General features: G+C 59.9%; 1 protein-coding gene across 2 annotated transcripts; it reads left to right on the top strand.

Annotated features, from left to right (window-relative positions):
* Window positions 1-5,793: 5,793 nt before the first annotated feature.
* UTP25 (UTP25 small subunit processome component) lies at window positions 5,794-19,194 on the top strand (the record flags this gene model as incomplete). Of its 2 annotated transcripts, none has more annotated exons than XM_084244774.1 (12): window positions 5,794-5,894; window positions 6,358-6,397; window positions 7,006-7,243; window positions 7,836-7,982; window positions 9,313-9,434; window positions 10,049-10,468; window positions 11,611-11,830; window positions 12,902-13,104; window positions 13,996-14,178; window positions 14,272-14,384; window positions 14,931-15,176; window positions 18,954-19,194. In XM_084244774.1, 12 exons carry the CDS (start codon window positions 5,794-5,796, stop codon window positions 19,192-19,194), a joined length of 2,274 nt encoding a protein of 757 aa, XP_084100900.1. The 2 variants fall into 2 exon arrangements, with proteins under 2 accessions (XP_084100900.1, XP_084100901.1); XM_084244775.1 differs by having other exon boundaries at window positions 7,836-8,003; window positions 9,346-9,434.
* Between the last annotated feature and the right edge of the window lie 4,807 nt (window positions 19,195-24,001).

The following is a 24,001-nucleotide window of genomic DNA, read 5'->3' as shown; positions in this document are numbered from 1 at the left end:
GCCCTCTCAGGGAGGCGTGTCAAGTCAGAAGCCTAGCCTCAGATTGCACAAGGGCCATGTATGCATGTGTGTGTGTGTGTGTGTGTGTGTACATGTGAGTGTGCATGTGTGGGGGCATACACGAGCATGGGCATGCATGTGCTGTGTGATCATGTGCATGAGTGTGTGTACATGTGAGCATGTGTGTGCACACAAGTGTGAGGATACATGAGCACTTGTGTGAACACACGTGCATGTGTGCACCTATGAGTGTGCGAGAGCATTGTATGAGTGTGTGCAGGAGTGTGCATGTGAGTTCAAGTGTGTGTGCATGTGCTGCACATGTGTGTGGTGTGTGCATGTGTGAGTTCGAGTATGTGAGCATGTATGCATGCAAGTGCACACACATGTGGCACGTGTGTTCATGTGAGTTGTATGTATGTGTGCATGTGAGAGCATGTGAGCAGTGTGAGAGCATGTGTGTATGTATATGTGTGTGTGCATGTATAAGTGTGGGCATGTGTGCGAGCATGTGTTAGTGTGTGGACTTGTGTGTATTTGTGTGAACATACATGAGCATGTAAACCTGTGTGTGCATGTGTGAACATGACTAAGTATGCTTATTTGTGAGCATTATGAACATGTTCAAGTGTGTGACTGCATGTGAGTGTGAACATGTGTGAGCGTGTCTGAGTGTGTGAGGTTGCATGTATGAATGTGAGCACAAATGAGTGTGAGCATGTGTGTACACATTCATGAATGTGACTGTGAGCATTGTGCACGTGCATGCATGAGTGCAAACACACGTAAGTGTGTGAGTGGATGTGTGTGAGTGTGAGCATGTGTGCATGCATGTGTGAGCAGTGAGTGTGCACATGAGTATGAACATACATGCCACCACATGTGAGCATGTGTGCATGCATGTGAGCATTATGAATGTGTGGGTGTGTGCATGTGTGCGAGCATATGTGAGTGTGAGCAAGTGTGAGTGTGTGCGGTGTGTGCATGTGAGTGTGCGAGCATGTGAGTGTGAGCATGCATGAGTGTGTGTGATCATGTGTGAGTGTGCATGAGTGGCTGTGAGCGTGAGAGTGGGTGTGTGAGTGTAAATGAGTGTGTGAATATGTGTGAGTGTGTGGGGTGTGTGCATGTGTGAGTGTGCATTAGAGTGTGAGCATGTGTGTGGGGTGTGTGTGAGCATGCATGAGCATGTTTGAGTGTGAGGGTGAGGAGTATGCATGTGTGAGTGTGCATGAGCATGTGTGAGCGTGAGTATTCCTGAGTGTGAGGGTGTGAGCATGTGTGAGTATGCATGAGTGTGTGGGGTGTGAGTGTGAGCATGTGTGAGAGTGCATGCATGTGTGAGTGCTCTTATGTAAGCGTGTGAGTGCATATGCCCCACATAACTGTCTGGTGCCTCCCTGTGTTGCTGCTGGTCTGGTGCATCCTGTCCTCCCACAGGCAGCCCCAGCATGGGCTTGGCATGTTTTGCTACTCACAGGGAACCTCCACCCCCTCCCCTGCTTCAGAGAGGCACATGCACCCCTTGCCCTGCTCCCTACCCTGCATGGCAGAACTCCCTGCACCTGGCTTGGGGGCCAGCCTGGGCACCCAACTCAGTTCCGAAACTGCAGAGACTTTCATGTCCTCCCGGAGCCCCTTTGAAGATGAAAAGCTCTGGGAAGAGAAGAGGCTGTTGTTATAATTAATGTAATTAACAGCAATTTTTCTGGGTGCTCTGTAGATGCGCGGGCCAGGCACCTGGTGAGGAATGCCCCTCGCTCTCCTGGGAGATGCCAGGCTGGCCTCTCCAAACCCAACCTAGGGCCTCTCCCTGCCAGCTCTGCCCTGCTCCGGAGACCGGTATCTTGCCTTCCCAGGAGATACTCACCAAGACAGGCCCCAGCTCACCAGGCAGGGTGAGCACCCCTCCGAAGACACATCTGCGCCCACTTTGCTGGCTTGAAACCTGGGTAATGGAGAAGCCAGTGCTACCATGTCCACTGTAGCTCTGCCCAGAGAGAAGGGCGCTGCTGCTGCTCAGGCCCCAACACAAAGGCCTGACTCAGAGGCAAACTCTTCCCTGATCCCAGAATTGGAACACCCCACATGTTGGGAACCAGGCAGCTCGCGATCCCCAGACCTGTTATCTCTGATCGGTCTGGGTCCAGCCTCCGCTTACCTGGCCATCACCGTCCAGCCCCAGAGAGTCCGCCCAGCTGACTGCATGGGTCGCACTGAGTCATCTGTTCTGGACAGAGGCCAAAGCCGCAGGGACCTGGCCCCCCTGGGCTCCCCCATGGCTGACCCCACTCCAGGCGGTTACGTGCTGCTCAAAACTACAGAAAAACCCAAAGTTGCCAGTGCAGGCAGGTCAAGGCCTCTGCCCAGTGGAGCCAAAGCTTAGAGCTTCAGACTCTGCCACGGACCAGCGCAGCGGTAGACTAGCAAGGCCGACTCAGGCAGCAGTGGCACAGCTCCTGTGCCAGCCACTGTCCTGTGACCCCAGCTTCCGGGGCAGTCCCTGGGGAGACGTGCCCTGGCCCTGAGCCCATGCTGCAGTGGCCTGCTTGCACATGCATCCGCACACACACATGCATACACACACCAACACCACATGCATGTGTGCACCTGCACACATGCACATACACACACACACCCAGCACACGCAGGCATGCTTGTACTTGTGCATTATTCATTCACACAGGCACACAAGACAATGCAGCACATGTGTGCATGTGCACTGCATCCACACACATGCACATACGTGTGCATCCCTCACACACACACACACCTGCTCACATAACACATGCACGTGTGCATACCCCCAGATGCCCACAGTCTGTGTCCCCCAGGGCAGGACCCGGTGCCAAGGCAGAGCCGTTGGGCAGGGCAGCAGCAGGGGCCTGAGGCTCAGTGACAGCTGTGATGCACGAGGGGGCCCCCACCCCCAACCCAGAGCCCAGTGACAGATGTAGTGATGAGGCCGCCAGCATGATCTCACCACAAGACCTGGTGTCTGGCCAGTGCCCAGGCCGAGGCTTCCTTCTGCCCTGCCCCTGAGCCCACAGTCACAAACTGCTAGAGGCCAAGAGACTTCTCAGCTGCAGATATCTGCTCCTTGGAGAGCCAAAAGCAGCACCTCCAAGATGCGGCACCAGGCGGTCGTGTCTGGTGGTGAAGCCACTGCCTGCGTCCTCCCAGGCGGAAGGTGGAGCGGCTGCCCAGGGTCCCTTCATCAGGACGTGAATCCCTACCCTGGCTGGTCCTGCTGCGCATCGGGGCGGGGCTCGGCTTGTGGTTCTGAGTCTCTGGGCCGGGGCCCGGGTTCCCGTGTCAAGAGAGACTCGGACCCCAGGCTGAAGGTCACCGTCACGGACTCCTCCCCAGATACACCTGCCATCCTGGAAAACAGCCCCGAGTATCTTTCCTGAGAGAAAACGCAAGTGTTTCCTCATTTAATTCCAGAACACACATTCCTGACTTTCTTTTCCTTTCGTGAATTCTCAAGGTCTCTTGTCGTGCCCTGTGCACACCGCCTGTGTCCAGATGGTCAGTCAGGATGTGGGGGAAGCCACAGCCCCAGCCCCAGGCCCCCACCGATCCCCCACATCTTACCCGTACGCATCCCACCCCCTCCTCCTCATGACCCCCATGAGCCCTTCACACTCATGCTCACGCTCACACTGACTGCACCTACGCATGCCTGCTCCCCCCCCCCACTGCCTGTCCACGGGGGGGACACAGGTGGACCCTCAAGCACCCAGTGCAAATCATGTCTCTGAGGCCCCAGAGCTAAGGGGGAGCAAGACCTTTGAGTGGGCCCTTGGGACCTGTGCCCCGCCCAGGGACACCTCGAATCCTCTACAGCCTCAAACTGGGAAGAGCTGTCACAGAGACTTAAGAGACAGGTTTCTAGGAATGCTTGGGAGTGGGAGGAATCATCTGGCACAAACACGGACAAGCCTCCGAGGTGGTAGCCAGTGCTGCCAGCAGACCGTGTCTGAGGCGGCACTGGAAAGGAGGCGCAGGGGCGACCCCCACACCGGACATCACGGGACCACAAGGCCAGGCCTGACCACATAGGGCGGCTGCTTGGAATCCTCAAAGGCCTCCCTACTTGCCATCCGTCCTGCCCTGCCCAGGCCTGCTGCAGACTGGCTTTGCCCCCGCCGCCACCTCTCGTCCACCCACCTTGGCAGCAAGCACCCCACCCTCTCGGCTGGGCGCAGCCATTCCTGCGGCTGCATTTTCTCTCCCTACTTGCTCACCAGGGAGCCCTGACTGGGCATCCTGGCAGCTCCTGGGTCTCCCACCCATGCTCTGGACATTCTTGAGCACAGCATTCAGCCCGTGGAATCGGTCATTGCTGTCTCCCCGGCCAGACAGCAGGGCCTCCAAGGGTCTGAGCTGCCAAGACCTTGGTGCCTTGGCATGCCTCCAGCGCGTGCTGCCCAGGGCATACAAAAGCAGCCAAGCTAGGCCTGCTGGGCCTTTGCCAGAAACAAGGACAGTCGTATGCAGTTACACCAACTGTCCACCAGAGGGAGAGGCCCTATGTCCTCTGCATGTGGGGCTCTTGATTAATCAGATCAAAAATTTCACCTTTAGGCTAAACCTAATATCCTGTAAACCCCAGGATACATTTTTGAAGGTAACCACAGGTTTGGGTTTGACAGTGGGTGCTCCTTAGGGTACAGTAAACAGGACTGGAATAGCATATAATAACAGTTTGCATTTCCGTGTTGGTGGTGATGGTGGCGGTCAGAGCACGTGTCCCAGTGACGGTTTTTCTTCTCTCAGACATGATCTTGTTTTCTAAAATATTCTCCACCTACAAAACTTATGGCTCCAAACACAATAAGTGCTGTGGAATCAGATGACTACCCAGCTGCGAATACCCTGTCATCTTATACCCCTCTCATCTTGTCTGGAACACACACACACACACACACACACACACACACACACTTCCGACGTAAGCTGAAGCAATTCAAACAACATAAGATCAAGAATCTATGTCGATTTTGAGTTCAAGGCCAATGTTTGAGGAACATGGCTGATAGACACACAATAGCAGTGGATTTTACCTCCCACCACCATCAGTATCACCATCCAGCACCACCACCACCACCACCACCAAACAGGGGCCCTTGTGCTGCCCTAGCACCTGGCCTCTATCACAGTTACCTGCGCACTCATTGGGCCCTGACAACACCACCATTTTGAAGTGGCCACCTGCATCTTCTTCCTAGCCTTAGCTGCTAGCACACACCTGGCAAAGATGCTGTGTTCTGTACATATTTTTTTACTTTGGTTGCACTGACCAGCGACACCAGGCATGGTGGGCTCGACCCCAGGTTTCTGGACGCTGTGCTGGTGAGGAGGGTCCTGCGGCCCCTGCAGAAGGAGGCCTGTAGGTGGAAGGAGCCCCCTCCAGTGCGAAGAGAGTATCGTGGGAGGACTCCCGTAGGAGGAGCGCCCGGTGGGAGGAGGACTTTCGTGGGAGGAGGGCTTGGTAAGAGGAGGACCCCGTGGGAGGAGGACTCCCGCGGGAGGAGGGACCCTCCATGGAAGGCCCTCCACCTTCACTTGGGGCACCCTCCGCGAGCCGCCCGCGCAGAGAGCCCCAGCGCCACCAGGGGGCAGGCCGGTGCTACGCCCGCCGCGCAAGCGCACTGCTTTACGACACGGCCCCCTTCCGCCGTAAAGCATCGCCTCGCGCCGTAAAGCTCCACCTCCCGCCGCGCTCCGCCGCCCCCGTCGCACAGCGCAGCCGCCGCGTGGGCCCGCCGGGCCAGGAGTCCTCCGGCCATGGGCAAACGCGCCGGCCGCGGCCAGCTGCTCCGCGCGCTGACTAAGAAGCAGAAGCGGCATCTGCGCGACTTCGGCGAGGAGCATCCCTTCCACGACAGGTGCGACATGCGCCGCCCGGCGGCCCTCGGGTCCGGGTCGGTCTGGCCCACTGGTGACGGTAGGGAGGACCCCGAGGCGCCCCCGCCGCCCGACGGCCGCGCGCTGCGGGCTCGGGACCTCTGCGTGGCCGGGTCTCAGGCCCGCCCGGCCCCGAAGGCCGCTCCGGAGGAGCCGGGCGGTGCTCTATGGGCGGGACCCCTGGGGGTGGGTGGGTGGGGGAGTTCCCGTGGGTGGTCCCCGGTGAGGCGGGTCTCCGAGTCCTCCCCGGTGGGCGCCCAGGTGGCCTGGGCCTCCCTGCCGTGCCCGCATGGGAAGCGTGGAAGCAGCCGGCCCGCATCTGGCGCCTGTCCTTGGGCCCTTGGCTGTGCGTGTCCGTGGGCGCGGGTCTCTGCCCGAGCCGCGGGGTCAGGTGCACCCTGGGGCTGCCACAAGTGGAGTTTGATGGCGGCTGTTTCTTCTCAGGGTGTCCGGGAAGGAAGCTAAACCCCAGATTTGCCGGCTGGTAAGGCTCCATCTCTCTTTGCACTCTGGGTTCCTGCCATGCAGCTTGACTGCGTCTCTGCTCTCTTCATTTGAAGGGAAAGGTGTTAGTGACGTTGCTTGGGTTTGGTAGCGGATGTCTCCCTGGAAGCCTGGGTTTGAGACTGGTGGTGGTGAGCCTATTGGGGCTCCCTAAGAGGCTTACTGTTTATGGGGAGCCCACCCAGAGGGTCTTGTTTGCTCACTATTGAGGCTGCCCAGGAGCTGCTCCCAGTCAACCAAGGCCCTGCGGTCACTGAAGACTCAGCCTGTGTCCCTGGGCCTGGGCGCCCCCTGGGGGCCCAGGCCTCTCATCCAGCATGTTCCCCGTGACCCTCAGCCCTGTGTCCAGCTTCTCCCAGGCGGGGCAGTAGCATTCACAGCAGACTAGGGTTTCTGGGGTCACGATGAGACTGACTCGCCTAAATCAGTATGTCTCAGGGCGGCTTGAATAACTGGGATTGAACAGGTGCCGAGAAGCTGTTGTTGTTCACTGGAGACGGTCTGGCATGCTGGCCTGTGGGCCGGGGACGGTCTGGGGTGGTGGCAAGAGCAGCAGAGCGCGTTTCCCGAGATCCCGTTTCCTCTCAGTCAGAGATTTCGGATGCTTCAAGTTCTGAGAGTGAGGAAGAGAGTGAACCAGAACAAGTGTCTGGGTATCAGAAACTGCTCGCCACATTGAAGAATGTTTCCGAGGACGAGGAGGAGGATGAGGAGGAGAACGAGGAAGACTCTGGTGGAGATGATGCAGAGGTGGACAACACAGAGGGTGGCAGTGAGATCAGCGTGGAGACGGACATGGCCGCCGAGTCCACGGAATCGCAGCCCAGTGAGTGTCTTCCCTTTGGGTTTGCCTCTTTGCCTGCCACAGGCAGGTGGCCCCTGGGGCCGCGCTGTCATCTGTGAGCTGCGATAGCTGTGGCTCCAGGTACTTGACTGGCCCACTGGATGTGGCAATATTTTGCATGCCCGTGAGAACAGGCCCCAGCTCAGCAGACAGTCTCGCGTCCAGGGCTCTGCGCCTCCAGGCTCAGAGGAGACCAAAGGTTCTGTTTGTGTGACGGTCTCGGTGTGTTGAAGAGATGGCGACTCATCCCTGGAAAATCCAAGTGTAACGGGAGATGGGCGTAAAGCTGACAAAGTTTCTCAAGCGGTAGCGGGCATGGGCGCAGGAGCTGGCTGGCCTGCTCATGGGCGTGGACTCCACGGCTTGGTCACTTGGCCCCAGGCCACGTCTTCCTCTGGGCGAGCGGGTCCGCTGGTCAGACTGGGTGTCAGGATTCATGTCTTACCTTGAGTTTGCCCGAAAGTAAACAGGCACAGCAGTGTTGACGTCAGCTGAGGAACTGGTTGTGTCAACAGGAGTGTGGTCATGTTGTTGAATGGATACCTGCTCACACCTAAAATTTCTTGAATTGTAGATGTGGCCTTATTCTCTGACCCTGAGGGGAAAATTGGGACTGGCCCTTCTGGAACCTCGCAAGACTCCCCTGAGGAGTTTACAGATGCAAAGCACGAGTCTCTCTTCAGCCTGGAAACCAACTTTCTCAAGCAGAGTGGAGGCCGCTGTGGTCCTCAGTTATCTGCAGGTGGGTGCAGCGCTGGACCCTGGGGTGGAGTTGTGCAGTGCTTGTCTTAGGAGCAGCTGTGGAAATGGGGGGTGCGGTTAGCAGCTGGATCTTGAGCTGGGGAGCTGATTCTTAAGGTCCGTGTTTTCAGTGGCTGGGCTGTTGGGAGAAAGGGTGGGGGGCATTAGCCCCCAGCCACATTATTTCTATATTTGGGGCCTTGGGAAGAGCTAGTTTTTCTCCCCGAGCCAGGAAGAATGAGAAATAGGAGAAGAAAAATATTTTGTGCTTTTTTCTCTACCCACATCTTGTTCTTCTCTATGGAGCAGGAGTTTTCCAGATTTGTGAGACCCAGGAGGGGCTACTGTGATTGGTCCAAAGAGCCCTGCAGTGGCCAGGCAGCTGTCCTCACAGACTTCCCAGCCTCCCCCAGCCGCTTGGCCTCCCCTGTCCATCTGACCGCAGTCACAGGGCCTCAGACTCCCCTGGCTGTGAGGTCTAGTCTGAGCTGGCCTGTGAGGGCCGCGTCTCTGTCCCCCGTCCTGACTGCTGTCCTCGGTCTGGTTGGGGCAGCCTCACCGCTCAGCGGGCTGTGGTGAGGAGGGGGGAGAAGCAGCAGTTAGAAGTGGGCATGAGACCCATCTCGAATTGGCAAAACTTAAAGTCCTGGAGGAACCTTCTAGAGCTTGCCTGTCCTAAAATTTTTTGTGCTGTCTTGCCATTGGGGAGATGTGAACACCAGGAATCCTTGAGTCCTGTTACCAACTCTTACCCCACGTCTCTGGGGCAGGTGCATGCGTCCAGCCTGCAGTGGGGCCTGGCTTCCCATGGACAGCCAGCGGGCTGCAGAGCTCTGAGCCCGAGCACTGAGCCTTTCCATGCCTGCACACAGGCTGAGGCGGGGGACCCTGCCTTGGGAGACCCTGCATCCTGTCGGCCTGTGTAGTGAGTTGTGATAAGAGTGGTGATTACTTGGGGGCCCAGGATAAGGGGGAGGCTTTGAGCTGACACTATTTGAATAAACAAAAATGCAGTGAAAGACACGGAATTTTTGACAGAAGGAAGGAAAGCCACAGAGACAAGCAGATTCCAGGACTTTGTAGTTCGCAAATTACTTTGGAGTTGGGGGTGTCCCATAGCCTCTTGAATCTCAGACTCAGTGGTTTCTTCAGAGGTTCGAGCTGGAAAGCGAGGTATCAGAGAATGGCTCTGGGGTGTCTGGAGATGGCGCTACACACTGGTCAGCTGTGGCCTGGGGCGCATGTGGGTGCTGACGGGAGGGATAAGCTGGCAGCCTTCAGGGGGCTGTCCGGCAGCCCTGCCTTTGTAGTCGGTGTCCTGACAGCCACTACTTCTGTGTTAGATCCGTTTCTGCAGCACATGAGCCGAGAGCTGAGAGAGAAAGAAGTCCAGGCTGTTGCCACGAACCCCAGAACCACGCAGCAGCTGAAAGTGAGTGTCACAGGGCCGCCCAATCATGGGTGGAGAGGTGCTTGGGAAAGCAGGGCCTGGGGTATGCTGTTTGCCAGGGGAGGAGCTGCTGGGGCCCAGGCCCGCATAGGCGGGGGGCTTGGCTGGGGGGTGCACTCCTTGGGGCTTTGAGGCCGAGGGTTTGGGATTTAGACTGACAGCTATGAGGGGCTATCACAGGACCCCAGGAATGTCAGTCACTGCCCTTGCCTGTGGAGGAGCTGGGCCGTCTGCTTGCCATCAGGCTCTTGCCTCTGACGGCCCGGGAGCTGTGTTAGAAATGTGAGGGTATCCCTGGGCCTCAGAGGAAGGACACAGTTGGCTCCTCTGCCTCTCACCCCACTGCACCGCTAGTGAGGGGTATCAGTGGAGTCCCTGTTCCCACTGCCCAGCCTGCCATGGTGGGTCACCGCACAGTCTGCAGGGCACCCTGGCCTCCCGGGGAGGAAGTTCTCTACTGTTCTGGCCTGTGTACCCCCTGCCGCCAGGTGGGGTGCAGCGGTGGTAGAAGATGGGGCCCTGGCGGGATCCGACAGCCATTTGTGCTGGCAGCGGCACCCTTGACTCACTTGTCTCTCGACCCACCTCTCTCCTAGTGGCCTGTCCTCGGCCAGCTCATCTTCTCGTCCAAGTTTCAGACGTTGGAAACATTCAAACCCCCAAGGGACGTCGACATTGCGTCCCTTCACCTCCAGAAGCCCCTGGATTCAACGTGGCCCAAAACGAACAGCTGCTTCCTCTCCAGCTGCCCTGGGGCCAGCAGCCCCTTCACCCCCCTGCAGAAGGAGCTCTTCCTGCTCATGAACTCATACCGGGACCTGTTCTTCCCGGAGAGGACTGCGACGCGCAACGGGGAGGAGGTGCGCCACGCCTACTGCCTGCATGCGCTCAACCATGTGCTCAAGGCCAACGCCCAGGTGCTGGGCAACAATGGCTGGCTCCGCAGCCAGAAGCTGCACAGGCTCGGGCTGGGTGACGATGGCGACCTCAGGGATCAGGGCCTTACCAGGCCCAAGGTACGTGGCTGCAGAGGGAGGCGCCTGGGGTGGCGGGCAGCGGGCAATAGGCCAAGCGTGGGTGGCACCTGCCAAGCATTCTCCAGAAGGTCCGTTACGTCTGCCAATCTGTGCTTCTCTGCCCAGTGGCTCTCAGGCCCCGCATCCACTCTGCGGTTTGTGCCGTGGACGGGACACAGGTCCCTAGAGGCCCTGCTGGAGGAGGGCAGGGAGAGGAGCTGAGGGGTGAGTTGAGTGCATTCTTCTATAGAGCCTGGAGAACAGACAACCTCCCCCCCCACCCCTGCTGAACGGTCACTGATGACTAAAGCAGAGGTTACAGACACTTGGGTCTTTGCTCGCAGATGTCCTTGGGTGGCCTGGGACGAGCTCTCAGGTCAGCCCCCAACCCCACCCGCTCCTTGTGTGTCCACAGTGCAGTGGCTCCCTCTAGACTGTCCTGGCCTCACAGAGACCCCTCAGGCCCAGCCTTGGCGCTGACTCTGCCTGACGGCTGTCACGTCCACACCACACAGCCTTCTCAGCATGCTGGCTGGCAACAGGCCGGGCCGCCTGCTCCCGGGAAACGCTGCAGTCAGAGGCCCAGGTTGTCTGTTTCGCTCGGAGTCACAGGACAGAACAGGAGCTAACGACCCCGAGCATGTTGGGGATTTGCTGGGCTGAGAGACGGGGCGGGTGATGTTGGGGATTTAGAGATTCATCCTTTGTTGCACGCCTCCTGGTTTTGTTCTCAACTTTTAATTTTAAGTGTTTTGGGAAATGCTTGGTAGGTTGAGTCCTGCATGTGCCTCTTGCATCTACATTTGCGGTCCTTGTTGGGAAATGCTATGTTGTTCCTGAAATACGTACTGAAGAACTTGCTGAGGAGGCTACACCAGGCCTCCCCTCCCTCCCCCATGCTGGCTGCACTGGCCTGTGTGATGCGCCTCACAGAACTTGTCGCCTCCATTGGGTAGAGGCCTTGACTTTTCTGGGCAGTGTCTTCAGTTCCACTGGAGCTCCCCGAGCCCCCGCTCAGAGCCCAGGGTATATGAGCAGCTGTGCTGGGCTCGGGTTGCAGCCGGCCTGGGTGGGGCCGCAGAAGGGGTGCCCCCGAGGCCCCTGACGAGGGCAATCTGGGCGCCCATGGCTGTGCCCCACAGGTGCTTATTGTGGTGCCCTTCCGGGAAGCGGCCCTACGGGTGGTGCACCTCTTCATCCAGCTGCTGGAGGGCGACAGCAAGAAGAAGATCATCGTGAGCAACAAGAAGCGCTTTCAGAGCGAGTACGGCTCGGACCCCGAGGAGAGGCCCCCCAACCTGAAGAGGCCGGAGGACTATGAGGCTGTGTTTGTGGGCAACATTGACGACCACTTCCGCATCGGTGAGGCAGGGCAGCCAGGGCCAGGGTAAGGGGTGCCTGGAGTGGCCTCCTCGCAGCCCAGCTATGGGCATCTCTGGGACTAGGAGCAGGACACCAGAGTTCGCGGTGGGTGTGGGGAGCCATGTGGTGGTGGCTGGCCATGGTCCCCTGGCTGTTGACATTGCATGTGTCTCCCCTGTCCACGCGCTGGGTGACTTGTGTGTTGATAGTGTACAGGTCTGAGGAGACATGCAGTCCCCTGTGTGCATACACTAGGCCCCATCCTTGGAGCACCTGCTGTGTGCTGGCACAGAAGCAGGGGTGCAGGAGGCTGGCCCTGGGCATGGGGAAGCAGGGTGCAGGACACTGGCCCTGGGGTGGCGTGGCTGGGGTGCACAGTGGGCTCCTGGGGCTTTTGCAGCACGTCTCTGCCCCATGGGGACTGGGAGGCTAGGAAGGCCCCTGTTGGTGTGCCTTCTGGGGTGAGTGGCCACCCGGTAGGGTTAGCCGGTTACAAAGAGGGTGGTGAGTGGAGGGTGGTGGGACAGGAAACGGCATGAGTGGGTGCGGGGTGCAGGCTGGCCCAGCCTCAACTCTCACCGGGAGGCCGAGCACTGGGGCTGCAGCAGTGGGGCTGGCAGCAGCAGGGCCTCCCTCTCCTGCTCTGTGGCGCCCGAGGGTGGGGATCTGGCCTGTGAAGCTGAGCACAGTTGGGGGGTCTCCTTCCTGCACCTGTGGTGGCACCTTCAGGTGTGCCCAGGCTTGTGGAAGAGCACCTTGGACCCAGTATGACCACCAAGGGCCCGAGAGCAAGTGGGGATGTGGGCGAGGGATGCATCACCAGAGCGAACAGTCTCTGGAGGAGTCTGAAGGAAAGGAGAATGTGGGAGCTGTAGGAATAGTGGGTGCTGGGGGCTGGTGGTGATATTAATGGTGAAAGCCCGTTGTGCTGGGAGGCAGGCGGCTGACCCAGAGTGCTGGGGAGGTGGGGGGACGTGGGGGGTGGGCAGGGTGGGAGCGGGTGGCGGACCGGTATGCTGGGGAGGTAGGGGACGACGGGGGCGGCAGCTGACCAGCGTGCTGACTGTGCAGGTGTGGCCGTGCTGCAGAGGAGCCTCCGGCTCTACGCCCCCTTCTACTCCTCGGACATCCTCATCGCCTCCCCCCTGGGCTTGCGGACGATCATTGGTGCAGAGGGGGAGAAGCAGCGGGACTTCGACTTCCTGTCCTCCATCGAGCTGCTGGTCATTGACCAAGTGGACATTTACCTAATGCAGAACTGGGAGCACCTGCTGGTAAGGCCGGAGCGCCTGGGTCCAGTGAGGCTGGGGTCGTGTCCGCTCACAGGTTGTCATGGCCAGAAGGATCCCACGTGGTCTGGAAACGTCCCACTCCCAGCCTGAGAAATGTGCCTGCACCCGGCGTGTGGTGTCTGGGTATCCGGGACACGCCTTCTGATCGGGGTGCCCAGGACCCTGAAGGGAGGGCGCGGCCCTCTCGGGCCTTCGCCTGCTGGGCTGCAGTGTGCCAGGCAGGTGGGAGTCCTCATGGGAGCCAGGCTGCTGGCATCTGCCCTTGGCTGTGGCCTTGGGCCAGGGGAAGTGCTCTGTGGCAGGTTCTCATGGGGCCCTGTACAGGGAAACGGAGCTGCTCCCTCGCACTGGCGCTGCAGCTTCTCCTCTTGCTGTGTGAGCTGCTCTCGGGTGGAGCGCACTGGGGGAGTCTGGGGCTGGAGTGTGCACGGGTGTTTCTGAGGCTCGTGCACACCCCGCCCACACCACCAGAGCCAGTGGGGTCGGGACAAGGGAAGGGGAGCCCTGTCTGCAGTAGGGGCTGTATGCCCAGCACTCCCTGCCCTTCAGGCCACTCCAGGAATGTGATGAGCACGGGAAGGGGCCAGCAACAGGTGTAGCGTCCAAGGCTGGCCAGGAGCTGGCCTGTCCTCTCTCTCTCCCTCCTCGCCGGGGTAAGGGCCTCCAGCACCCAGGGGGCGGTCTTCTGGAGGCCCCTTCCAGAGAATGCTTCTGCCCCATGACCTGTCCTCTGGGAGGCCCAGCGGTGGCTGCTTTGGGCTTCTCACTGGGGTGGGGAGGGTGAGGCCACAGCACCTCCATCTGCCCATGCTAGGGAGGCTGCGGGGGGGTGTGGTGCCCCCAGTGTTCATGCCAGTGTTTCTTCTGCCCAAGCACTTGATGAGCCACATGAACCGGCTGCCCTCGGACCCCCATGGGGTGGACTTCTCCCGTGTGCGTATGTGGAGCCTCAATGGCTGGGCAAGGCACTATCGCCAGACACTGCTGTTCGGGGCGCTGCAGGACCCCCAGATCAACGCCGTGTTCAACAAGCACTGTGTCAACATGGAGGGCCAGGTGCTGGCCCTCTCCGCCACGGTGGGCAGGCGGGTGGGCAGGTGGGGGCGAGGCCGACGCTCATGTGTGCTCACCCCGTCTCGTCCGCCCCAGGTGGCTATACGGAGCACCCCGATGACCGGCTCCATCAGCCACGTCCTGCTGCAGCTGCCGCACGTCTTCCAGCGCCTGGAGGCTGAGAATCTGGCTTCTGTGATTGATGCCAGGTGACCTCTCTCTTGTCTGTTAGGACTGGGGGCCACGCATCAGGGCAGGCCTAGGGGTGTGGGAGGCACTGATGGAGTGGAGTGCCGCCGAGGCAGCTGTCTTGCCGTGACTGAAGGAGCCGGGAGCCCTGTCCCAGGCGGCCTGCCCAGTTCTCACAGCTGGTCGAGGCTGGCTGGTCCTGGAGCTGGGCCCTCCCCAGGCTTTGGCTTTTCTAGTGCGCTACTTGAGTCTCTGTGAGCAGCGCACTTGCAGCCCTGTTGGCATGAGATACCACTCTCATCCCCACGGCTTCCACACCATGTCAAGGCCAGTGGCAGGCAGTGTTTGGGGGCAGCTGGTGGCTGGTGCCTGGCGAGCGCTGTGATTTAGCAGGGTGCTGCCCTCCGGGGCTGCTCTAGGAGCAGCTGCTCTCCGGGGCTGCTCTAGGAGCCGTGTGGACATTGGCTCTGAAGCGCTTGTCCAGCTGCCCTGGAGCCCACCGTGTCTGCTGGTAGAGTCGTGTCAGCCCAGGCTGAGCTGACACTGACGCCCCTGCCCACCTGCAGGTTCTCTTTCTTCGTGGACAAGGTGCTGCCACAGTACCGTGACGCCGTCATGTCCCATACGCTCGTCTATGTCCCCTCCTATTTTGACTTTGTGCGGCTCCGAAACTACTTCAAGAGGGAGGACCTGAGCTTCACCCACATTTGCGAATATACCCGGAAGCCAGCTGTGTCCAGGGCCCGGCACTTCTTTCTGCGCGGCGAGAGGCAGTTCCTGCTGCTTACCGAGCGCTTCCACTTCTACAAGAGGTACTTGCGGGTGCTGCGCCAGGGCCGTGTTCCTGGGGACTGGCTGGCCAATGGCATAACAACACTGGTCATTTGGGGAGTCGCAGGAACAAAATGGGACTGCTGTGCTCGCTCTGAAGGGTCCACATGGGGTGCACCTTACAGCTGTGCTTGTGCCCCCGGGAAAGCCGCTGCAGAGCTCAGCCGCCCTCAGGGAACAGGTTGGGGCGTGCAGAGGGGCTGAGCACGTGGTCAGTGCTGGCATCCAGGGTACCCCAAGAAGCCCACTGTGTACCAGCGGGACGGGGTTGGCCCCGGTGCTGGCCACTGCGTACCAGCGGGACGGGGTTGGCCCTGGTGCCGGCCACTGCCCTGGGGGCACTGGAGACACCACTGAGGGTCTGGTTGTCGGCCAGCTCCCCAGGGGCCTGATGGGACTGCCCGGTTGGCCTTTTCTGGCCTTCACAGTGGTGACATCAGGGCCCAGTGCAGTACCCAGAGCGCAGTGTAGTGCAAGTTCTGCCAAGTCTGTCCTGCTCCCAAGGGCAGGCCAGTGACCCCAGCCCTCACCTGGAGACAGGTGGGTGTCGCGTCCTGTCGCCTCTTCCTGGTTCTGGGGATTCTACATCCGACTTTCATAGCTTTCAACCACACAGACCAGTGGGGGCGTGTCGTCTCAGAACCCAAACTCCTGATCCGGATCTGCTTTGGGCTGCGCAGTGTGGGGGGGCTGACCCAGCACCCATGTCCCCATGACCATGGGGGAGACCCGGGGACAGATCACAGCAGGGCCGGGGCAGGCTCACCTGTGGGTGCCAGTGCTGGTGTGATGGGGAGCTGGGGGTCGACTGCACCCCCCATCCCTGCTTTGTCCAGGGGTTGGTGGGCACCTGTGGGCATGGCCTGGCTCGGTGTCCACTGCACAGCTCGGCACCAGGCCCGGGGCTGGCATGGCTCTGGGGTGCCCGGTCGGGCTTCTCCTTGACTTTGCGAAGGGCATGTTGACCCCTGTATCTGCCTGAGTGGCGATATGCTACCCCCAAGTATGTACCACCTGCTGGGGTCCTGCAGCTTCACCCAACTCTGACCCCCTTGGTTGGAGAGGTGACTGACCCCAGAGGTCCTCCATGGCTGCCCCCCACCTGGCCTATGTTGGCTCCTGCCTTGCTCCCTATGACCGTCCTTAGGTTCCAGGTACTTTCTGGAATGATGGGCTCAGGGAACAGTCAGTGCGGGGCTGACTGCTTGTTTGTCACTACCGAACATAATCCAGGGCAGCCTAGGGGAACATGGGGCATGGGCCTTGGCGGGTGCCATTCTTCTCCCTACTTTGGGGAGTCTCTGAACCCCACCCTTCCCATTCCACAGAGGCTGCAGTACATGGGCAGGATTGATGCGCCCGCTGCTGCCTATGGTGGTTTCGGACTCTAGCCTCCACACCCCTCCCTGAGGCGCTGGGCGGGGTGGGTCACCTGCTGCTCCTGCCACTGAGCAGACCTCTCTCGGCAAGAGACGCTGAGTGGTCCTCATGACTTAGGGGACTCTGGGTCACAGCGCTGGTGACAGGAGCAACAGAGACACATGTGTGAGAAGTTTGTCTTCAGACACCTGAGGGACCAAGGCTCTGAGCTGGCTGCCTCCCAAGGGCCGCATGAGCTCGGGGCTCACCTGGGAGCCATCAGGGACATCTCCCTGGAAGGGTTTTCTTTGGGGTGACGAGGCCAGCAGAATCTCAGAGTCGGGTACGTCGGTTGTGCTGGGCTCCTGAGGAGCGGCTGGTTGGCACCTCCTAGACCTGATTGGTGGGGCTCACCGGGGCTCAGCCAGAGCCCTGCAGCCAGGAAGGCAGCCATGGTGTTTCCGGCCGCCCGCCCACTGCTCCCGCTGCTCTCGCCCCTCCCAGTTTGAGTCTGTGTGGGGCACCCCCCACCACACCGTGGAGGGGCAGAGGCCGGGCCTCCAGAAAGGCCCCACACAGCCCGTAACTGACACCCCTGGCACAGTACCAGATGTGCAAAAAATACAAGAATTGGGATCACATTGTACATGCTTAGATTTTTTTTTTTATTTAAATGTGCTCGTTAAAAAAAAAAACAAAACTAGGTAACAATTTGGTGTTTTTCATGGACGCATTTTTAAGTCGTTACGTACATGTGGCTCCAGCCAACTTCCACTTATAAGTTCTGTTTCTAAAGGCATTTGTGCATGGCCACCGTCCCCACACTTCCACCCCCGGCCCTCCCTCCCCCTGAGTTTCCCACCTGCTGGCTCACTGCAGTCTTCTAGCCACTGTCCCTTGGCATGGCCAGGCCTGGAGCAGGACACTTGGCATCACTGCAGTGATGCCCCAGATCGCCCCCGAATGGCTGCTGGCTCCCCCTACCCATCCAGGCCCTGCTTAGACCCTCACTGCCTGCGCCCAACCCTGTCCTCAGTCTGGGCAGCTCCCGGGACTGCTTTGCTGTGCAGGGACATCTGTGCCCTCCAGACCTGGTCTGGTGGTCACAGCTGGGCTGCTGCCAGTGCTGCTGAGGCTGTAGCACCCGCAGTGCCAGCGGCGCTGAGGGCCATCAAGCAGAGTGGACCTGCTTCTCTTCTTGTTGGCAGTGAGGTTTCCCATTGTGCCGGGTCTGGGTCTGATTGTTCTTGCCACTGCCGAGCCCCCGGCTCCAGGCCCCACTGGGCTCCAGAGCCGGGGTAGTGTCTGCATCTGGGTGGCCAGCTCAGGACCAGCTCAGCTGAGTGTCTGCGGGGGGACCGAGCACTGCGCCAGGAAAGACGGGAGATTCAGTGGGCATCGTGGGCCGGCTCGGAGCAAGCATGTTCGCCGGGTCACCATGGCCCCTTCGCCATGGGGTCCCCCCTACCCCCGCCCTGGAGGTGCCCGTTTGAGTGATGGCTGTGCCACTCCCTGCTCCCCGTGCCTCCTCTGGGGTGTGTCGTTAGTGTTGTGTTTTCGGGTCTGTCACTGGCTAGTTCTCTCCCAGGGACACCCTCTCCTGCTGCTGCCTCTGCTTTCATGAGCAGCTTCCCTGGTCAGTGTGTCTTGTGGCCACCTCAGGTGTGGGGCATCGCCACAGCCAGGATTTTGTGGTTTCTGTGCTCATTTATGACATTGGTGTTCCTATTTCTCTACTGTGGCCACGCCTGTGACCTACCAGGGGGTCTGCCCTCCCCAGCAGTGTGGGTGCTGGAATCTGCCCCACCCATTCTCGGGGGGCCTCTTCTTCCTGGGCTCTGGTTGCTGTCCCAGCCCTGAGCTGCTGCCGGTGCTGCTTTGGGGTGTAAGTCTTGTGGGGAGGTAATGCCCCGCCCTTTGCTCTGACCTCCCCCAGCCATTGGCCTTTGCCGGGGTGGGAGTGGCCCTGCCCCTCGGTGGCTTGGGCTGAGGGCGGCGCTTGCTGCTGGGTACCTGCATGCACATCCCTCCCAGCCCTGGTCAGAGCTGGCCTCAGGGAGGAGCTTCTTCAGCCCCCATGTCCCTCACCTGGTGCCGCCTCCCAACTCCCGGAAGGGGCTGGCTGGGATAGCTGTTGCAGCTTGTCATCCAAGGCCAACTCCAGCTCTGCGCTCGGAGCCAAGCGGAAGGAGCGGGTGTTTTGGTGCCCAGCAGGGTGGACGTTGATCAAGCTCGTTAGCACGTCCTCTTGTGGAGGGCGACCCAGGAGTGTGAGACGGTGAGCCCAGCCCCCGAGCACTGGCACTCAGGACGTGGCCACGCCCTCAGCCTCTCATGCCGGGGGTGCCCTGTGCTGGGGGTGCCCCCCTCTCACCCACACTCCTCCCCTCCCCCGGCAGGTACACCATCAAGGGGGTCCGGAACCTGATCTTCTACGAGCTGCCAACATACGCCCACTTCTACAGCGAGCTGTGCGACATGCTGCGGGCTGGCGGCGGGGTGGAGGCAGCCTGGACCTGCACCACACTCTACTCGAGGTATGACGCCCAGCGGCTGGCCGCTGTGGTGGGCATGCAGCGGGCCGCACAGATGCTACAGTCCAAGAAGAACGTGCACCTCTTCGTCACTGGGGAGAGATGAGCCCACTGCAGGCCAAGAGTGGCGCTCAGCAAGATCGTGCTGTGGATCCAAGCCCTGGGACCTGTCTGCGCACTGGCGAAGCTACTCCTTGCAGGCTGGGTGGCCCTGAAAAGCTGCGTGGGTGCTAGGACTTGGCAGCTGGTGTCTCGGGGTCAGCAGGGCTCCGTGGAGCACCTGGAAGGAAACGCCTGGGCGTGTGAGCTGACAGGCCTCGCGACAGTGAGATGGCGCTTGCTCAGTCTTGGAGGCGAGGATTTGACCTGGGGAGGGGTGGGGCAGCTCTGATCCCACTAGTGCTGCTCCAGCAAACAACTGGGCGAGGCCACCATGGGTGGAGCAGAGAGTTGGACATCGAGATTGGGGCTGTCTCTGGGCAGTGGTTTCTGCTTTTCAGCTGCACCTGTGTGCGTGCAGACATGCTGTGGAGACATTCTCGTCCTCCTAAAGTTCGCCCCGTGGAGAAGCAGGGCTGGGGCCCGCAGTTGGGTCTCCAGTTGGCTCCTTGTCCATGGCGGGGGGTGGGGGCGGACAGCTGGGTCTGACCCTGCAGGTCACAGTCCAGAGCCTCTTGGCTGCGCGGGGCCTGCTCCCAGCACGCTGTCTACTCACTGTGGGCCTCTTGGCAGCCCTGTGGCCCTGGCTGTGACCTCGCCTCACTTAACTGCACTCGGCAAACTCCCGTGATGCTGTCTTCGAGTGAGACAGAATCCCTGCCCATGAGATCCTGCCCCGGGGGAGGTACCTCTCACAGCTGAAGCAGCCGCCCTGGGTCACATGGGTCTACAGAACTACTGTTTCTCCCCAGCATCTTCCCTGAAACCTCCAAGATGCTAGTTTTAATTCAACCTGGAAGGGTCATTCACTGATTTTTTTTTTTTTTTGGGTGGGGTACCCTTGCCGGCAGCCAGGGAACGAACCAATACTGCAGAGGCTGCGGGCAGCCCAGCGCTCAACCGCTGCACCAGCAGGGGAGGCCCCATTCACTGATTGTTTTTAAACACACAGCAGGAAATGTTTTAATTAAAAATAGTTATATTCGGGCCTCCCCTGGTGGCGCAGCGGTTGAGTGCTGGGCTGCGAAGCTGCCTGCAGCCTCTGCGGTGCCAGTTCGATCCCTGGCCGCCTGCGAGGGTCCCACATGGCGCGCAGACCTCTCCTGCCGCCCGCTGCTCCCCTCAGCAGTGTACTTCGTCAAACTACCTGTTTTGCTCCCCGCTCTGGCTCTGGGGAATCCTCTCACCCTCCCGTGCTTCTGACTGTACCCAATGCTTGTATAAATAAAAAATAAATCTTTAAAAAAAAATAGTTAAATTCACATTGTATGTCTTTAATTTCTGTTGTTTCAAGAAGTAACCCTGATGTTGAGTTGCCTTCCCCACCTACCGCTGGGTTCATTGTCACATAGTCACTTTTAATCGTAGCAGGTAGAAATGAAATGTACTTTTAAAGTTGTGCTGTTAAAAACTTTTATTTTGAAACATCCTCAGAAAAATTACAAGAAAGAACGCGAGCGCTTGAGAGGATGTTGCTGCCTCCATGGCATATCACGCCCAAGCTCCGCCCCCGACGCCCTGGCCCAGCTCAGCCTCAGATCACACCGCCCTGGGCTGGACTGGCAATCCATAGTGGCCTCGGGGGCCTGGCATCCTGGCCCTGGCTCCTGAGGACAGTGGGCCAGTATCTGGGCCAGCGCGTCCTGTGATGGGTCGGGTGGTGGATGACACAGGTGGGGCCGTGTGCTCTTTGTGGGACGCCAAGGCTGCATGGCAGCGCCAAGGTCAGCTGACGCTGCCCAGCAGAGCACCAGCCCTGCCCCCAGCCCCCCACCTTCCATCCGTAGGCTCAGCCACCTTCCTTAGCTGCCTCAGTGGTCTCCGGTGTAGCCGGCATCTGGCAGTGAGGGAATTGCTTGTTGAGTGACAAGAGTTTGCCCCTGCCAATGTGCCCGGGGGATCCAGCTCACCCCAGGGATCCAGCTTAGTCCCAGGGATCCAGCTCAGCCCGGGTGTTTGGAGACTTGGCTGCCTACCTCGATCGAGGGCCTGGCTGGGAGAAGCCTGAAAGGATTGGCTCTCAGAGTGGGGGGGAGGGGCCGGTGCAAGTGAGTCTGGTACCTGCGCACACACGCGGAGAGTGCAGTGACTAGGGGCACGTGTGCATGCAAGCACCTGACAGCCCCATCCCAGGAGGGACTGCCAAGCTGCAGGTCCCAGGGCAACAAGCCCCACTGTCTGGCACCATCCCGGCCCAGCCCACCAGGCCCTGGAACCTGCACTTGCCATTGGCTGCCCTTCCTCTTCGCAGCTTCCTCCCAGGAGGCAGGCAGATGTCCTAAGGCCTAGGAGGATGGACATGGGCCTCTGATTCCCGTAGCCCAGGTGTGCTGTGACCAGCCCACCGGGCTGCCAGTGGGTCCCAACCACACCCAAGGGTGCGGAGCGCAGGGATGCTCAAGTGGGGGCTCCGCCCTTTGACTTGGGGCTTGCAGGGACAAGGAGTCTCCTGGCTCTGCTGAGTCACTCTCCGGAGTGAGCTTATTCCACGAACCCAGGTTTCCTGAAGCGCCCAGAGCTCCTGTGGCAACTGTGGGGTGCCCTAGGCCCCACGTGCGCACAGAGCCACACAGGGTGTGCTCCTCTCTCCAGCAGACTTTCCCCTTTGAAACGTGCTGGTGCTGGTCCTGGCCCACTTCCCGGTCAAGTGCGCTCAGGTCAGCTGAGGTGATGGTGCCACTGAGATGCCCTTGTCCCGGGCGGGGGGAGGGTGCTCTCAGCAGGACTCCCTTAGGGAGTTCACACTGTCCTCAGTGGAGAATAGGACATCATGACCTGGCTTTCTTGCACAAAGCAAGCCATGTTCAAAGCGCCCTTTGTCCACGGGTTCCCCCAAATGGGCCTCACGCTCGGACCCACTCAGCGTTGGTCTGCATGTCCTCAACACCCTTGGCCCCAGCCGTACACCCCATCCTTATCCTCTTCTAGGAAAGTAAGATCCCACTGGTGTCCGGGGAACCCTGTCCCAGCTTGCTCTCGAGTCTGGGCTGAGCCTGGATGACTCGTCATCCCCACAAGTGAATTCTTTGTATTCAGCGTTCACGTGATGAGAATCCCACCAAGGTAAAGTCATGATGACTTGTTCCAGAAGAGGATGCAGGTTATTTTCTCACCAGATTTCTAACGCGGTTTCAAGAAACGTTCAGCCTTTGCACAGCACAGACCCAGTCGATCCCCTCTCAGTGGCCCCGCCAGGCCACACATGCAGCAAGGACCCCCAGGACCGCCTGTCATTCATTTCTCAGCTACCAGGTGGGGGAGGGGAGGACCGGTGAGGAGGGCAAGGGCAGGCTTTGGAAGCCCCTGTGCTCTTAGCAGGCTGCGATGGGGTGACAGCCCACTAACCAGGCAACATGCCCCTTGGGAGACCTTACAAAGGGCCTCGGGACCTCCCTGCTTCCTCAACTGCTGTCTGCAGAAGGCAGGTCCCTTCCTCCTCCCAAGGCCGCAGGAAAGAGGGAGCCTGAAGCCTGAGGCCGCCACCCTTCTCAGTGGTTTCCTAGCCCTGCTCTGACAACCAGCCGATGGCAAAATTGCTCCTAATCACTTCATAAAAGAGACCATCTTTCCCTGTGAGGGCACTGGCATCTCCCACTGGGTGATCTGTTGTTCTGAGCTGTTTGGTGCCCCACCCCTGGGGCCAGTGCCCGGGCTGCTGCTCAGCAGACCCACAGATGACTCGCTCTAAGAACCCCGGGCTGAGAGGTGCAAGTCCAGCCTGTAGGTCTAGAATTCTGTGCCACTGAGACCGACACAAGCCACGCGAACCAGCCCCCAAGCTGCTGGCAACCGAGGATGGGGGAGGCCACCCTCTGTGGATCCCACTGTGCTGGACGGGGGCCTCCAGCTGACTGGACAGAGGCACAGACCCCACCCCGGGCAGCTCCTGTCTTGGGGCCGCTGGGTGGCAACACCGCCCACATTCCCAGGCCTAACTCTCCTGCCCGGTGACTGCAGACCACGTGGCAACCCTCTTGGCCGCATACTTCTCGTCTGTTGCAGGAAATCTTAGTATCCACCTCAGGAGGGCACGGAGCAGAGCCTGCTGCATGTCTGGCCACGAAGAAGCCCACTAACCAGGTGAGGAGGAGGGGGTGGAGAACAGGAGGGTCCAGCAGCCTGGCCTGAAGCCCCAGGTGGTGGGGCAGGCCTGGGCCTTCACAGCCTGGGCCTGCGCAGCCTGGGCCAGGGCCATGGTGGGCAGTGGAAGGAGGCTGGAGCAAGCGGCTCCCCCGGCCGCATGCACAGGGGCCAGGTGAATGTGGAAAAATCCTGAGTCCTGGGTCCTGGGGCTGGTGTTGCCCAGGGCTTCTTGACTCATGCCCCGGAGCCCAGTTCTTGCAGAATCCCAGAACACTGAGGCTCTGGGCTCTCTAGGCTGGAGGCTGCTTCTTCGCGGACTCCTCCCATTTCCTGAGTCCCAGAAACAAGCCGATGCGCCTGGCTCCCTGCGTTCTGACCTCCCTCTGTCCCAAGTTTCTGCCTGGTTTGGCTACAGTGGGAAATTCCACTGCACCTGCCAAGTCCAAGAGCAGGTATCTCCATTACATGGAGTCCACAGAGCTCGATCTGTGCCACCCCAGGCTGGTCCCAGCTCCTGTCTCGTGGGTGGCCATGGGCCTGTTCCTGGTGCTCCGGGAGGCTAGGGGGAAGGGGGCAGCCCTGGCGCTGCGACCGCGAGCTGGGAGTGGAGTTGGCCTCTGCTCAGCAGCTCCATAGCGTTCAACTCCGCCCACCCTCACCTTGGCTCTGAG

Source organism: Talpa europaea (genome assembly GCF_964194135.1).
Source record: "Talpa europaea genome assembly, chromosome: 10".
NCBI classification, from domain to species: Eukaryota; Metazoa; Chordata; class Mammalia; order Eulipotyphla; family Talpidae; genus Talpa; species Talpa europaea.
Note: the sequence above shows the minus strand (reverse complement) of the source record. Positions and strands in the feature narration are given on the sequence as shown.